The sequence below is a fragment of the Vanellus vanellus genome (assembly GCF_965231255.1).
Source record: "Vanellus vanellus genome assembly, chromosome: 6".
NCBI lineage: Eukaryota > Metazoa > Chordata > Aves > Charadriiformes > Charadriidae > Vanellus > Vanellus vanellus.
In genome coordinates, this window is record NC_138911.1 from 56,393,580 (window position 1) to 56,410,669 (window position 17,090).

General features: G+C 38.4%; 1 protein-coding gene across 1 annotated transcript in view; it reads right to left on the reverse strand.

Annotated features, from left to right (window-relative positions):
• The window catches only part of ESR2 (estrogen receptor 2), a gene marked incomplete at its 3' end in the record, with an annotated part of 31,566 nt that extends 14,726 nt beyond the window's left edge, over positions 1-16,840 (reverse strand). The window contains exons 1-3 of the mRNA XM_082484996.1: positions 16,328-16,840; positions 9,520-9,695; positions 6,681-6,797 (exon numbers count right to left, since the gene is read on the reverse strand). Of these exons, the coding sequence (XP_082341122.1) occupies positions 6,681-6,797; positions 9,520-9,695; positions 16,328-16,761 (727 nt within the window). The 5' untranslated portion in view covers positions 16,762-16,840. The remainder of the gene's footprint in view (positions 1-6,680; positions 6,798-9,519; positions 9,696-16,327) is intronic.
• Positions 16,841-17,090: the final 250 nt, after the last annotated feature.

The following is a 17,090-nucleotide window of genomic DNA, read 5'->3' on the forward strand; positions in this document are numbered from 1 at the left end:
TGGAGGTTCCTCAGACAAGGTGGCTTTTCAGGTCATAGGCCTGTCTTGTCTTCAACAGCTATCAAGCACCATTTCAGTCAACCCATGAGAAGGGGGAGATGCAAAGGCCAATTAGGTACAAATTGAAGGCACTGAAAAGACTGGATAAGGACTAACAAATTCTGCCAGGACTTTCAGGATGTAGAACATCCAACTGCACATTGCTTTCATCATCACTTGCTGCCTGATTTGTAAACCACCTCAGATGTAAAAGAGAACAGGATGACCACTAAAGAGGTCCTCAATATTGGAGAACACCCTCTATCTGGAAACCCAAGAGACTGGAGAATACAAATAGGCAAAGCTGTTTCAATGAACAGTCCTCAGGCACGGAGGAATCCAAGTGGAACAAGGCAATTTGAACTGGAAGCACTATCAGCTGAAGTCGAGCTTAAAATCTGCACCATTTTGGGCAAGGATGGTTTTGTGTCCTTAAAAGGAATATGGGTAGGACAATATGGGTTGAGTACAGAGAACTTTTGCAGAAAATAAGGGACTGAAGGAAAACAATCAGTGATTTGTAGAACCAAATGTTTAACTGAATGACATCTAGCTAGAAGTTGCCAGAGCAGCTGAACAGCAGTTAGGGAAAGATAACATGCCAGCAGAGACAATCAGAGCCGGAGACATTATCTTATGGTAGATTCATGAAATCAGACTTGATGATACCCAAAAAAAAGGTTACCTGCAGAACTACAGAAGTCACGGAGCAATTTCTTCAACCATCTGTCTGTGCAAATCCTTTTCTTCCTGAGAGAGTCAAAGTACACTGAGGCATAGACTAATTTCTACAAAGAGACTTGTATTATGTAGTGAACTCTGTGCTAAGCCTCATTTTGGACTAATGCACAAAGGTCAAAAGGAAAATCTTAAAGTGCTTTGTCAGCTTCAGAAAAACATTAGAATGGCACAGTGGGCTGCAGACTGTTCTGAAGTCATGTCAAGCACAGAAAGCATGTAAATATTTTCCATCTGGGAAGACAAAGGGGAAAGGTCGACAGTGAGCTAAGCAACTGGAACAAAAGTACAACTGGAGACAGATGAGGAAATGCCTAGGTATCAGGGTGGTCTACCTACAGACATCTCCATGGCTCTGATTTCCATATGAATGTGCACAGTACAGATTGTAACCAGCAGGAGAGAACTGAAATAAAGCAAGAAGCAACACCTCACATAATTTCCACTATTTAGAAAGCTGAAGCACATTGAACACAGCCATCTTGAAGGACAGAACAAGAAAAATAGCACAGAAGGACTAAAAGCCATAAGGAGACGCAGGGCAGAGGAGAAATATTCTTGGGCTATCAAAAAACACCAACTGCTCCACAACATGCATAGTTTTTATTCTCCAGTACCTTGTGTTGCTGTGAAGCCCCAAAAAAGGAGACACACAAATAGCAGTCTTTTAATTAAACACATGGAAAAGTTGTTCAGTGAGGGACCATATCTAAAATGATAAAGTCAGAAAAACTACTGATTTAAGCGGGAGCTGGGGAGAGGAGGAGATGCCTTGTGACACAACGAGGAAGAAATTCCAGCAGTTTAAACACACCTGCCAGAAGCAACATGTGGTCAAGCAAGCACTTGCAGCCAGCTCATTGACCCTAGATCAGTTCCTGGCACTGAAGTGAACCAAGGGCACTCTTGTGGGGCTCCACATCCTCTGATCAGCTGTCCTCAGCTCTGTTATACTGTCATCCAGACTTTGTGGCATGGAAAATATCAGGCCTTTGGTGCTTAACTAGACACAGAGACGTGGATCACGTGTAAAGGCACTGCAATAAAACACTTGCATCTCCCCAGATTAGGGACTATTTCCGACTTCACCACAAACTCCCTAACTATACTTCATAGCTAATATTAATTCATATAAACGTAATTCAGGCAGTTGGAGAAGTGCACAAGGTGATCAAATCCCTCAGTCTTCCTACAGCACTCTCCTTATTTAGAGCTATTCTTTGTGCAAGAAAATAGCTGTATTCAGCTGAGACTGCTGGACCAAGGGCAAGACCTTGAGCTACAGCACCATTGACCAAATGGGTAAATGATCACAAGAACATACGAAATAGTACACATTATAAAAAAGTCATTAAAATGACCTTGTTCACTCGCCCATGAACAAGTCACAACAGGTATTATTGGCAGTGAAACACACTATTTTTAAAGCAACTCCTGCTTTACAAATTCTTCGAAAATTGTGAATGCCTCTGCTGTCTGATATGGTGGGCAGTTATATGGCACGTTGCTCTTAATATTGATTTTGGTCCCTGGCAACTCTATATAACTAGCCAGTCCAGCAGCAACTGCAGATTCTACCATTGAATAGACTATAATCAGTTTTTGTAAGTATTTGAGCTTAAAACTCGCTCAAGTATACATTAGTAAATCATTATCACTCCAGTCACCTTTGAAATCAAATGCAAATGTTCTGGTGAGTACGCCTGTATTCACAGAGCAGACCTACTGACAAAGAAGCTGCCGTCTGCCGTACACACATGAGAACACGAGCTGAAATTACAGTAATTTCTATAATAGCTAAAATACAATTAATACATCTGATGTCCAGAGAATTCCACGAAACATTTTTTCCCCGCTTACTTTCTGTGTGAAAAGTAATTTGCAGGATTTTAAAGTGCTATCTCGAAACTGCACACAGCAGCCAAGCATAGGGGAAAAAAAAAGCCAAGTCTTGAACCATGTCAGCCCACAGAAAAGTCTGTTTTTCTTTCTGTGAATTTGTGGATTGATGCCAGTATTCGAGGGCAGTATCTCTCCATCGCTTTTTAGTATGGCCCCTCAGCCTCCTCATCTGGGGTGGGGCAGGGGCTGAGAGGAGCTTTATCTTTGGAACATTTTCAACACATTTAGAACTGTCACCCAGGGAAAAAAGATACAGGAGCTAGATGGGGGAAATAAGTAAGTCCAGTGCAAGAGGAAAACTGAAAAATTCTTATGGAAGAAGGTCTATTTGAGCCTCAGGAATCAAAAAAGAAAAGTGCAAGCATAGCTGTTCCCAGAGTGGCTATAGCTAAAAGATGCAGCAACTCCCCTCTTCTTTACTGCCTTGGGCAAACAGCCCAGTCCATTTCAGGCTCCCCAGGTAAACATCAGAAAGCTCCAAGAGAAAATCCATTTTATCCTGATGTGTCTTACTGAGTTTGCTGGGCAGAATTTACTTTTAATTTATTTGCAGTAATTCTGTTTTCCTTTTTCCTGGTGCAATTGCTTTGCAATTATTTTTCTACAATTGATAGCAGTCCTAGTGCCAAAATTTAGCAGTAGCTTTCTTGATTGGAACAGTAGGCAATGCAGACTTCCTACAGAGAAATTTACAGATGCAGTGTCTAAGACCTTCATTGTGCTTTTGGCAACGATGGTATATTTTGTAAGAAAATCCATTATCACCTTAACACAAAGCACCAACCAAGCTAGCCTCCACTGAAATAGCTGTGCCTTGTTGGGCTGACTTCTCAATGTTTATGACTGCAATGACAACCAAGAGAATTTCAGACCAGGAAACTCCACAGCGACGCTTTCCTACTGCCTCCTACTGTTTTAAAGACAGCACGTACTGCCCAATCACATTTACACACAGAAATGTATGCTATATACACACACATATATTTTTTCTCAAGGTGACTATTGATAATATAAAAAATGAGGCTCTGAAGATTTGATGCAAACAGTGCAGAGTTTTTATGAGAAGCTTTCATAAACTACAAAGTGGTAATTGAGGTTCTTTTATCACTTCTGCTGGACAGCAAGTCTCCACCGAGCAAAAATGCACTTACAAACCATTCTATCCTATCCAGCGTTTTAGCAGATGTGAACCAATGCATTCACTAAGTGACCTAGGAAAGGAGCGGAGACGGGAAAAAGCCTTCATTAAAAAGAAAATGTACTCTTTTATGGTTTCTATGATAAAAACCTGGTATTAAAGCATGCCTCTAGCAAAAAAAAAAAAAAAAATATTTGAAAGATAATCACTCCAGTCTGCAGGAAATGGCATTTATGTTTCATGCAAGAAATACAGTCTTAAAATCTGTCAGGTTTAAATGTCTATCAATAGGTGTCCATGCATCAGTTTTACTCACAGGTGCCTCTTAACTCATCAGGCAACTCAGACAATTGTGAGTAATTTTTATATTCTGTTTTCTCAAATTAAATTGTTAAGATTCTCAAATTTCAGGCTACTATTTAAAGAACCTAATTCTTAAAAAACTACAATTCCTGTTATTTTACTGCTATAGTTTCAAAGTGTCATTTTTGGCCTGGCATAAATCATTAATGTCCTATAAATGTTCATTATTGTAGGAAAATTGTTTATGAACATGTAATAAGATTAAAAGGAACACAGTACATATTCTCATTATGTATTACTTGTAATACCATAAAGCCTATGAGATCTAATCACAAACCGGGACTTCCCAGACAGTTAGAATAAAAGGATTAATTTAAGGAAAGCATTGTGGAGGACCACTTTATAATATCACAGTGGAATCAATCTTTACAAAAACTCTCCAACTCCAGAATCAGGGTGTGATAAAAATCCCTGTTGGAAAAACTTACACATTAAGTAAAATTCTCAGTTACAAAGATGAACAAAAGACAGCAACACTATTCAGAAAGTTAGGTTTCAAGAGGAGTCTCATATGCAAATGTAAGGCTTTCCTTTCTGGAGGCCAGACAGCAAAGGTAGCTAATCCCATATTAATGAAAAACACTGATAAAGTTGAGATGCATCATCAGGAGATAGGAGCTTCATATAGAAAGAACTAGCTGACTTGAGCAGCAGAAACTAAATGTACTTCAGGAGTACAAAAATAATACAAGGAAAATTGAAATTGTAGCTCTAAGCTGGGAGTTATCAGCTAGAAATGAACAGTGAGGCTGCAACCATAGTAGCTCATAGAATGACAATGGACTGAGAAAGCGATGCAACCATGAAAAAGGCAAATAGGATTCTGGGTTGCAGAAAAAAGCTCCTGCAGAAACAGATGTGTATTAATGATACTAGAGTGAGGAGAGTTCACAGGAATACTGTCCATGATTCTGGTTGTCCAAGTGCAAAACAGATTATTTCAGCCTGAAGCAGATGGAGAGACAAGCTACCCTGACGGCTTCCAAATTCTGTCTACTTTCCTTTTTTTCAAGAGGAGATTTCTTTGTTCATTTAGCCTAATAAAATGAAAGTTGTGAGGGGAAATGATGTAGTCCATAAATACAACCAGAGAGCTAACAATAAGAGAAGAGGAGCCTCTAAGCTACAAGATAATGTTGCCACAAGAACAAACGGGCATTAATTGTCCAGCAATAAATGCAGGCTGAAATTCTGAAGAATGTTCCTAATGAAAGAAATAATATGCTGCAAACAGCCTTCAGATCAAAGCAGTGGAAGGATGAAAATACTGCCTAGTCCTGAAATAGAAATAGGTATCTACATTAAATGGGATGAAGTGAGATGCATGCCTGCAAATCACAGAGGACCAAGCACAGTGACCTTCTCTTTTCCACTCCAGTGTTCCTATGTGATGTTTTCCCAGCATATCTCTATCACGTATACTGGGGAATCTATAAGAAACAACAACAAACCATGACAGTGAATGTACTTTAGATATTGAAATATCTTTTAAGTTATTTTATTCTTAAAAGCAACCTTTGAAATATCATGTATAAATGTACAACTACAGTGAAGTCACATCACTATAGGAACAAGATGGGGATAAGAGAAAAGGCTGGATAATTCTGAGTGGCGCAGTGACAAACTGTGGTTGTTCACAACTTCTTTTGATGGAAGAGCTGGAGGACATAATCTGAAAATACCCTGTTCAAAAAGAAAACAGCTCCCTCGCTGCCGTCCCCCTGCTGCCCTACCAAAGCCCCACAAAAACGCCTGGCAACCAGAGAGCTAGTTCTTCACATGACGTGGTCAATTTGCAGAAGTCCTTGTAGATGCTAAGACTTTACAGGATTAAAAAGAGGGACACTGGAGAAGTTGTCATTCCGTTAATATATTGAGACCTATTAAATACAAAACACCTCTTCTACACCAGAAGTCGCCAAATGCTAGTTTTTGGAAGCTGACAGTTGTCAGCAGTAGTTTCACTTAGCTGCCAGTCTCATTTTTACAGTCCTCCCGAGGCATTCACTCTTGCTGATGTTGGAGACAGAGTCCAGGTCCTGGGTTAATTACCTACTGCTCTGATGCGGCACTGCTGGTCTTGCATTACATTCAACCAGCAGAACACAGTACAGGCTCATTTACCCCATATTAGAAGGGATTTCAGTTTGGTTTGAGGCTCAGGCAGCAGCTGGTCTTGGGTTCCCATTCTGCAGAATATAGCATGCAAGTAAACCGCCTTCGCAGAGTTCTGCAGAGGTACTATGGTTTTCCTGTGCTGAACCTACACCTTACTCCTTCCCACAGGTTTTTTTCTGAAAAAGAAAAGTCCTTTTCAACTTTAAGAATCATTGCATTTCTTCCTATAAAACAAGCTTAAACCTTGCTCTAATTGCCTGTTATGCCTGTTTCGGATTCCAAGGGAAAAAAAAAAAAAAAAAAAAGCTGTACAGAATTGACTGAAGGGGAACAAAAAAAGCCAGCAAAACCCAAGCAACCAGCACAGACACACAAAACTCACCACATTTCATCATTCCCACTTCATAGCATTTCCGTAGCCGGCATGCCTGGCAGCTTTTGCGTCTGTTTTTGTCTATCGTGCATTGATTGGTAGCTGGGCAGATGTAATCGTTATGTCCTGCAGCAAAGTATAAAAGAGAAAATTTAACTTCTCCAACAGCTTCTCTTGGTCACTTCCCTAATCAGAACCTTCATGATTTTAAGCACCTCAACTTTTTCTTATGCATATATCTAAGCTCCATTAATTTAACTGATGCAAAAATGTGTATTTATCCTCTACTGAAAACATTGATCTGTTACCTGAAAAAGCAACCACACAACATAGACCAACTTTTGTGATGACTTAGCTAACCAAGCACCTTCTAATACCAACTCATTTTTGAAAATGGGACATATGGTCTTGTAGATATTTGCTCCCAGTCTCCAACTTCTTACTGTATATTGGCAATCTGTGGGTGGCAGGTAGTAGATGAGTTGAAAACAGCAGCGTGCAAAGCTTCAGTCCTGCAAAGATTTAAGTAAACTACAGCTCTATTTACTGAACTTTCTCTGACATGGTGAGTTCCAGGAATGAAGAAGCCTTTGGAGGATTGACCCTGAACCAAATTAATAAAAAAAAGCCGCCCAAGAGAGAAAGAAGACTAGTATAAAGTAATGCATACTGTATAGTACAAAGCAAAGCACAACATCTAGTTTTTAGATATCCTGGACAATTGTTTCTCTTATTTTCATCAGTTTCCACTACAGCCTCTTCTGTTGTCTTCTCCTTCTCTCCCACCTCACCTTGTCCCCACCCAAAGCCCTTTACATTATTGTATTTTGTTAATCAATAATCTGGTCCAAAGGTTCATTACTGTAAACTGGACTTGAATATGCTCTTGGTGTAAATACAGTTGAATCATGTCATTGCCATATACTGGAAATCTCTCTTGCAGTAGTTACCAAAGGATGCAAAAAATATTCACTCATTTACATTTCTTAATTTCTTTTCTCTCAGGTTGTTTTGTAAGTTATTTTTTTCAAACTTTAAGAATAGATCAGGTAAAGATACAGCTATTAGAGTTTTTTTTACTTGATGCAAGTCCAAGAGTTCATGTCCCCAAGAGTAATTATTTAACAGAACCATTGTGACTATTTCCTTGCAAAATTAAAATAATTTTAACCTTGAATTTTTGAACCGACAATTTTAAAAAGAAGAGATCAGGTTACAGTTTGTCCTGTTTCCTACTGGCAGATATGGCTGAAAAACAAATTACTGTTTATCACTCTTCACACAACATGGGGGGAAAGGAGGAGGAAGCTCTTTCTTGCACTATAACCGAAGCACAGAGGAGTATAAAGAGTTTTAAAACTCCTGTGGCCTTGGGATAATTTAGCTTGCAGGCAGATGTTTAGAGATGTGGGATGAATACACTACACTACAAACTTGGACAAGCAGAGGCGACCACACACAGTTGCTCAGTCATACCATCTAATTTTAATTAGACATTAGCCCAACATTTTGGTCTATGGTAGGCCCAGAAGTTTTTTATTTTTATAAACAATATCCTCCATAACAACTGTTGCAACTAAGTGCTTGATGGTGTTTTATGCCAAGAACTTACTTTTATTTATTTGAATTACAAACAAATGTTACCTGACAGGGTACATTAAGGTGTACAAAAGGCCACAGCCTTTGTTCACAGCCAAAGCACATGTGATCAATGCAGAGCAGGCAAATAATTTACCTGACAGAAAACACTTTGAGATCAAATTCAATCTCCATTTGTGACAAACTGAAGACAAAGTTCTCTTCAATTATTTTAGAAATCAAAAGAACTTGCACCAGTTTATAGTAATTGTTATTCACCCTTGCAGAACTTGCACAATAAATTGAAAAGGCAAACAAGTTGTGAATTAAATTTGATTCTAATGGTGACACCTACTCGGCCATATTGAGCCAAAAGAAAATATCTCAAGATTGCTAAACGCTTTGTGTGCAGAAGAGGAAGGGAACGTTACAGACCAAAAAATGACAGGAGTTTCTCTGTTGGTGTCTGCATGTACTATTCAACGGCAATCCAATTAAGTTTCCACCAAGAGCGCCCAGATGAGGCCAAAGAACACAATAACTAGAACCAAGGTTAAAGAAATTAAGTGGTCCTCTCTGCCCACAGGTTGTGATAACAAACACAGAGACCTACCTTTATTACATACTGCAGTCAATCAGCAAATTTGAAGTAAATACTAAATATTTAAGTAAACTGAAGTGGAAATCTTAGATAGATAGATAGATCTGACAAAGTAACAAATACTGCAATGTAGGGTCTGGGGATGGATGGCTGAGAAATAACAATAATCAAATTTGTACCTAATACTTACTAGACATATTTTTATACTCTACACACTGTGTAGATATTATACGCTAGGACTCAACAGCTCCAGGCAATATATTCTTGTCAAGAATAGTTCCTGGCAAGCAAAGTCTCCAGACGATTATCTACTCTGACTGTGTCTATTATAACATATTCAGAATTACTATGTCTACTGTGGGACACAAACTGCAATCCGATTCACAGGTCTGCAGTGCCATCCCACCAAGGCCTTTGCTGCAGAGCCTTCCTGTGCTATGTATTCCACTTCTCCTCTAAAGAAATTAATTGCTTGCTTTGTAATGTTTCCAGATCTCGATAACATAAGAGCCAAAAGATAAAGTCGTCAAGTCAGGTATTGCTCTGTTTTCAGCATGCAGCATCATACACCAGGATCTTAGATGAACTCATTACTTGATGAGCCGCTGCGGCCCCTGATCATATGAAACAACTTATTTGAGCAAAGTTATCAAAAGCTGATTCTCCTACCTTGAATACTTCTTTTAAAGAATGCTTTGCAGCCTTCACATGACCAGACCCCATAGTGGTATCCTGAAGCATAGTCACTGCAGACTGCACAGAAGTGGGCATCCCTTTTTGAGCCAGGATTATTTGCAATTGGGCTTGTACAGTCATTGACATTAGTTTTTCTTTTTAACGTATCTCTGATAGAAAAGAAAAACATATTACAAAAGAGGAAAAAATTAATCTACATTGCAAAGAGTTTTATTATTTTTCATGGTCTCCAATTCTCTATATAGAGTCTTTTTACTGAACACAGGACAGTGTGAAACACTGTTAAGCCTTTTTCTGATAAGGTTATTTAAAGCATATAGTATGATCCCAGAGCTTCCAATGATGACAGACTATAAAGTTTTAATATACTGAAAGGCATAAAATTTGCTTGCTGATGTGTCATTCAGATGAACTCTTTGAAAAATCACATGGAATGCTGATGGATCTTGAAGGATTCCTGGAAATGTACAAAGTCAGGAATTTGTGACTGGAGTGGCCTTTACCTTTGGGAAGCTTAGCACGGAAAACGCGAACTCAGACAGCTTGGACTAACATGATAAACACTACCATGAACATAGCTGCAGTTGCTTTATACTGTTAGCAAGGGTAAATTTTAGCTGGAGAAATACACATCTAGTCTCAAGTACTCCATCCTTGAAATGAGGCTTTATTCATCCAAGGAGATGCTGGAAACAAATATACTGAGATATGAATCTAAGCCTACAAGATCAACTCACAATGTTAGACAAAGTTTCTGTTCGTGCCACACTGATCACCCTACTGCAATACCAAAGTAAGTCCGAATACAAGAAGAATGGACAAACAGAATTAATAAAATGCTTTAATACATAAAAAATTATTGCTTCATATAAATTAGTAAGATATATTAATTCCTAAAGCACTGCAAATAGTTCCAACTTATTGGAACTATTCTTACCAACTGGATTCAAATTAGAACAGGATAAAAACATGAAATGACAGCCAATTTCTGACACCAAGATCCTGTAAACAAACAGCAAGAGGAAAGGAACTTAATTATCAGTAAAGTGGTTTTTAGGTATAGGAAGCACACCCATTGTGTATCTTTTCTCTGGACCTCATTTTCTTCGTGGTTTTAGCATGTTAGACCTTCATGGTCAATACAATTTCTAGATAGAGAGAATATAGTGTCACATGCACACTGTCAGCAGCAGTTTGACAAAAGGAAGGCTGTAAAGTCAACTTATAGGTATAAACTGTAGCACAGAGGCAGAAGTTAGAAACTGCAGGATTTTCCTCATCCCACCTTCCAGCAGTTTTAGGGAGGAGAAGAAACATCAGTTGAGATAAGACAGCAGGTAGCACAGTTTATGACTTCCAAAGAACAAGGGTACGTTGCCAGGGTAGAAGAAACCTGTTCACCAACAAGAGCAAGTTTAAACAGAACAGTAGAAACAAGCTGAATGTGCTGTCAAAGAGGCTTTAACTAACATATTAAAAGTAGAGTTTGTGCTGGTTTCGTTACAGGAGGTAAGGACAAACACATTCACATGCAAACTAAAAATCATCAAGTTTATAAATATTTGATGAGAACATGCTCCAATTTCCTCGTAGAAAATCTGGAAAGGAAAAAAGGTGGTTCTCTGAACAAATTCCAAAACAGATAAATTTTCTTTTGGAATTTAAATTTCAAATGTAAGGTATTTATTGTAGAATTAAGTTACTGCAAGCTTTTAAAAAATGGTAATTCATTGAGATATTGCAAGGAATAAAGGTGTTTAGATATTTTACAAGCCCAGTCTTTGATTACACACATACATGCACACACCCATTAATGGACTGCTGAATCACTAAGTTATTTCCCCTTCTGCCACGCTGGGAAGACCAGTGTGGGGGACACTCTCTCTTAGAATAAAGGGACTGTATCACACATGCCTAATATGCTGCTAAGATAAGGAGGAAAAAGCATGACTATTCCTTCCTGTTTCCCTGTATTTGGAATAAGAAGTAATTTGGCATTTCCCATTAGTAGAAGAGGTACATATTTAAGCTCTACTTGGGCTCTCCAATTGTGAGAGCCAGAAGAGAATCAAAATCAGCTAGAGAGGATCTCAGCAACTGATTGATATGCTGTAGAGAGTGATGTTTATTGCCCTCGTTAAATTACCAAGATGTTATGGGGGAAAATACAGAAAAAGCACACACTGTAACATTTCACTGAGGAGTGTTGATTTTTACCTTCCAGTCATGACAAGTGTTTTAAAAAACACTTTTTCTTTCCTGGCTTAAAAGTTTAACAACAGTCACCCAGCAAACATGCAAGCGGCGTGACTTCTGCAGACTGTGGCAAACAGCTTGCACACAGAGCAACAATCTGGAACGAATTCCTCCTGCAGGCTGAATGGGCATCAAATCTGCTCATGTGTGATAGCTGCAGCAGCGCAGCAGGAGATTCAAAACCAATCATTTTGTTACTGTTCTCTTTAAGAACAACAGAACTACGAAACAGTCGAGAGCTTTAAGGTACACGTTCCTTACCCTGAGGACCTCACCATCAGACAGCTTACCCACACAAACAGCAAACAGGAGTGGGTAGCTCCACACGTGGTCAGAGATCGCCTCCCAGCGCTCTTGGGACTGGTGCACTCCAACATGTTCAGCAGATGAATGAGCTGCCAGGTCCTCCAGAAGAACTGGCAGTAGCTAGCTGGATGCCCACAAAGCTCCTGCACCAAAGGATGCAGGAAAATGGGGTATGTACCCTGGCTGCTACCGAGGAACCACATGGACAAAGATTTATCACTTTACACCTCCTAATACTCCTCTCTATTTTATGATCGTGGTTTCTATATAGAGATATTATGTTTCCATAAAAACAATTAAGATCTTTTTGAAAGTAACAAGTCAGCAACTTCCTACTAGCCATCAACAGTGACAAGATGACTACCCTAAAGGAGAAGACTATTTAGATTATTCAGTATCTATCATGTCTCCTAATTACCTCTAGATTAGGAGTGAGTGTTTGATGCATATGCCACACCTGGAAAACCTGAACCTAAATTCACCTTTTTATCAAAAATTAAGTAGGGTAGCAAGGATTTGACTTAGAAAGTAGAAATATTTGCTCATGGCATTTGTTGTCTGTCAGGCTTTTTAAAACCTAACCATTGTACATTATAGAAAGAAAGACAGAAAGAAAGAAAGAAAGAAAGAAAGAAAGAAAGAAAGAAAGAAAGAAAGAAAGAAAAACACTGAGAAAATAAAAAGAAACCCCAACATTAAGTCAAAAATCAACAGTTCAGATTTTGTAATTACTTATAACTTTTCCCTCCCTCCCACAGGCCACTGGCTCATTCAGTGCCCAGAGATAATTCAATCCCATACAAGGCTAAGCTGTAGGATGAAGAAGGCTATATCTGAAGGTCCTATTCTGTGCTCACATTCTTGCCCTCTTTAGTGCACTGAAAGTCAAAAGAGAGCCTCATGGTTACTAAGGTTTGTTCCAAGTAATTTGAATCCCTTCCTTTGTCTCCCAGAATGTGTGCAAGACGATAGGCAAAAATGAGCTGAGGAATACTTTTCAATCTTTACCTTCCTCATTTTCTAGAGCCTCCCCCCACCATGACTTCTGGAAGTGTTAATGCCACACAACTGTCAAAAAGCACAGGTTCTGCTATGCTCCAAACATTGATTAACACACTGAAAATTGTGTCATAGTTATCTCAAAATGAAGGGACATATTTTTGCTTAATCTCTGCAACTCCTCCATCATAAAATGGAGATGCCAATCCATCATCTCAAAGAGACTTCACGATATGTATAAGTGTTCTACAGAATGAGCACAATAAAAAAGCATAGGAGGATAATGCAAAAAATTATGGCTTCAGACCAGAGTTTGAGCAACGGATAAATATTATAGTAGCGCACAGTGAACAAGACAAATGAAGTTACTAAATAATTTCCAATTAAGCAAGCATTGCTAGCCTGTGCACCCAGAAACCTTTACTTACAATGCTTTACCTACAATTAGTCAGAAGCACAAGGAAAATAATAGAAGGGAAGAACAAATTAAGTTCCAGAAGCATCACTCTGGCAACTTCATTACAGTTTCATGATACTTTCTAAAAAGTAATACATCTGTTCATTTTGAAAATAAACCTTTTGTTTCTTTAATTAAAAACCTTTTATTTAGGGTATGAAGACAGAAATCAATTTCAGACTACTTTTAAACATAATACAATTACACTGTCACATTCCTTTTCTCTTCATGTCATTTTGATACAAATGGAGTGATCCTGCACCAACAAAAAAATTATGAGACTAATTTTATTCTCTTCACAAGGTACAGGACCTATAATGCAAATAAATATAGCAGAGCCTTTATCAGCAAATTATTACCATTTTGTATAAGAAAAAAGATCTCTAAATATTTGTCTATTTTTACATGGAATACAATTAATTTTTGTTGAACTACTGGTGCAAAGTAACACTATGCTGCAGAATATCTGCATTTAAGAAAGTTAAATAAATTTCTTCTGTATTCATATAACGAACGTATTTGTGAGGAAAGGGAATGCTGAAAATTCAGGTTCCTTATTTTAAGCTGATCTACAAGGAGATCCAAATTACAGAATGATCAGCTTTAGCAAAGTGGACCCCATTATTTTAGCTAGTATTAACAGAAATTTACACCCAGGGAAAATAAATTCCTCCCACAATGAGACTCTTGCTTTTTTTTGAAAGGTAAAATAAACTGTGTAACAGGTCTAAATATGTAGTAATGTTTTCTTACTCATCTTTCAAACAAAATATCTTTTCTCAAACTACAATACTGTTTAAATTTACTTACACTTAACAGCATTAGTCTCTCCCTTCCCCCAGAGCTATTCCTTTAAGTTTCAATCCCAAGAACTCTTCCTTCAAGGTATAATCTACGAATCTGTAGTGTCACAGTCGTTGTTCCCATGGCAATAAATATAATGTTCACGACATTAATTTAAGACATCACCAAAGGATAAAGCAAAAGGAAACACAGGGTTTTTTTCTTTGCGGCCTTATTTCGGGACAGATAGCCACAATAAGGGAATTACAGGCCTTGCTGTTTCCAAGTCAATTTTTTTTTTTTTACACCTTCTATACACAAAGGGGGGGGTTACAATGCATCATACTGAGACAAATGAACCACTGAGAAGGTCCAGCTACTAAGCAACACAGTAGTTGCTGCTGAATGATAAAGATCATCCATCAATTTTTGACCCCAGATTTCAATAATTCCTCCCCTTTAAATTATGTCATCATCAGCTACAAAAGCAATAGTCTGTATGAGTCTATACAAATGGCAGAAGACTTATTTACCTGAACTCCAAGGTGGTGGATTTATCTTCCCCCCTGCCTGTGTAGAGCACACTGCAGAGCATCAGATGGGGTGCTCTTGCTCTTGGATTATTCCAGCTGCTGTCCCATCACCTGGACAGCTTCAAACACTGACCTTACAGCAGCCTTCCCAGGGCTGTTGAAGTTTTGAAACATTAACCAAAGTGGGAAGAGTTTGGATGTTAGCCCTATTCACATTAGACCTGCTTGGGGAATCCTTCCACATATCAGTGCTACCTCTCCCAATCCACACACCTACACTTAAAGGAGATTTGCACTCCAGAACTGCCTGCTAGTCTCTGCCAACACCAAACAGAGACTAGTCAGCTGGCTGGGCTGACGATTTGTGCAGCCTACAAGTCTGAAGTAGACGTAAATCTCACGCATTAGCCCTGTGCAGACAACATAAGGCACACCCATTGCAGAAGGAACGTGGGTGGTTTCAAAAAGAGCAGAAATCCTTTATTAACAATGGAACTAAAACTGTTGCCAGGACACACTATTTTTCATACTGACAATGACTGCTAAAGTTAAATAAGGTGCCATATGAATAAACATACAGCTGCTAAAACAGGAACAGCACCTGCAACACCCTGTGCTTTTATCCATCCAACAGCTGTTGTGCCCATGAATGGAGTAATTTCATCAGCTGATGATCTATACACTGCTTATAGTTTGAAATATGTGTAAATGTGCAGAATGGAAACACGTTTTTGCAAATACAGTTTCTTTACAGCTGAAAATTTAGCCTGTTAATCTGCTGTTCGCAATGCCTTCACAAAGTCAGTTGAGAACAGCAACAAGAAACAATGTCAGACTTTCTCAGCAGCAGCACCCTTTTGAACATGATGCATGCTGCTGTGTGAGTGGTAATACTACAAGCAAAAAACAAATAAAACATTTACTTTGACTTTTAAGTTCATGAAAAGCCTTCACAACTATTAGATGCAGTAAAAAAAAAAAAATCCATATAAAATGGTGTTCAAACAACATTGTATGAAAAGGAAAAAAGAAGGAACCTTTACTTCTTTCACTCAAAGGACTTAATTTGCCAGGGCAAAATTTATTTTTATTACACAAAGTGATACCCAGCAGTCTTGAACTTTTGTTTATACACAGCAAACAGTTCTCACATCGAAAGCATTTGTAGTGCTTTGTGTTGGTGTATAGTTCTCTAAGGAGCTATTGAAGAAGAAATCCTATTTCAGAATTTACATTAAAAAAACCCATAAAACAAAAAAAAAAAAAACAAAACCAAAAAACCCAGGACTGATTTGGTGTTTGGTGGAGGCTTTTTTTTTTTTGGCTTTGCTTTGTTTTTCAGAGAGACCAATACATAGACATCAAATGTAAAACGAAAGGACCTAAAAGAACTAAAGAAACTGGAAATAATTTTCAGCAAAGTTTTAAAGAAATTAGTAGTACTGACCTGGTCACAGGTACCACTGACTCCACCGGTCTTGCTTCGCACCACGGACTCTTTGGCTGCTCTGCATACAGAAGTGATGACTGACAGTGCAATGTCAGAGGGGAGAGATGGTCAGTAGCAGACCATAACACATTGGGGCTTGATGTTTGCCTCATAGATGCACTCTCTGAATCACCAAAATTGCTGGTAATGTTGTAATTCATCATAGCAGGACTGCAGAATGCCATTGCAGAATATTCATGTCTGTTTTCCATGTAAGATGAGGGAATACAGACTGGACTGTGTGCTGCTGTCAACGTGGACTGATTACAGCTGTAGGGAACTGGAGAGACGATACCAGCGGGTGAGTTTTTAATTTCTGTTTTATTGCATCCAATATCCTGAAGTGGCAGCAACTGAGAAAAGTCCTTGTGAGAAGATGCACACAGGGACATTTTGAAGCAAGACTGAAGATTGTTGTTTAAATATTCATCCTAAGATGTTAAGGTATAAAAAAAGGTTGAATTAAAAAGTAAGAAAGTTCTGTATTGTCTTTTCTGTAAAAGAAAAAAGGAATCAGTAAAACAGAAAGTATAAAAATATCTTGTTAAAGCAGATTACATGCCAAATGTACAAATTTACTACCTTTAAGAAAAAAAAAAGGTTTTGAAAACTTTCTTAAAAATAAAGGCTGAAACAGACATTGAGTTCAGACTCCCTTAAAAAATATTAGTAATTAAAAAAAAAAAAAACTCTTGAAGCCTGAAACAAAGATGCCAGTGAC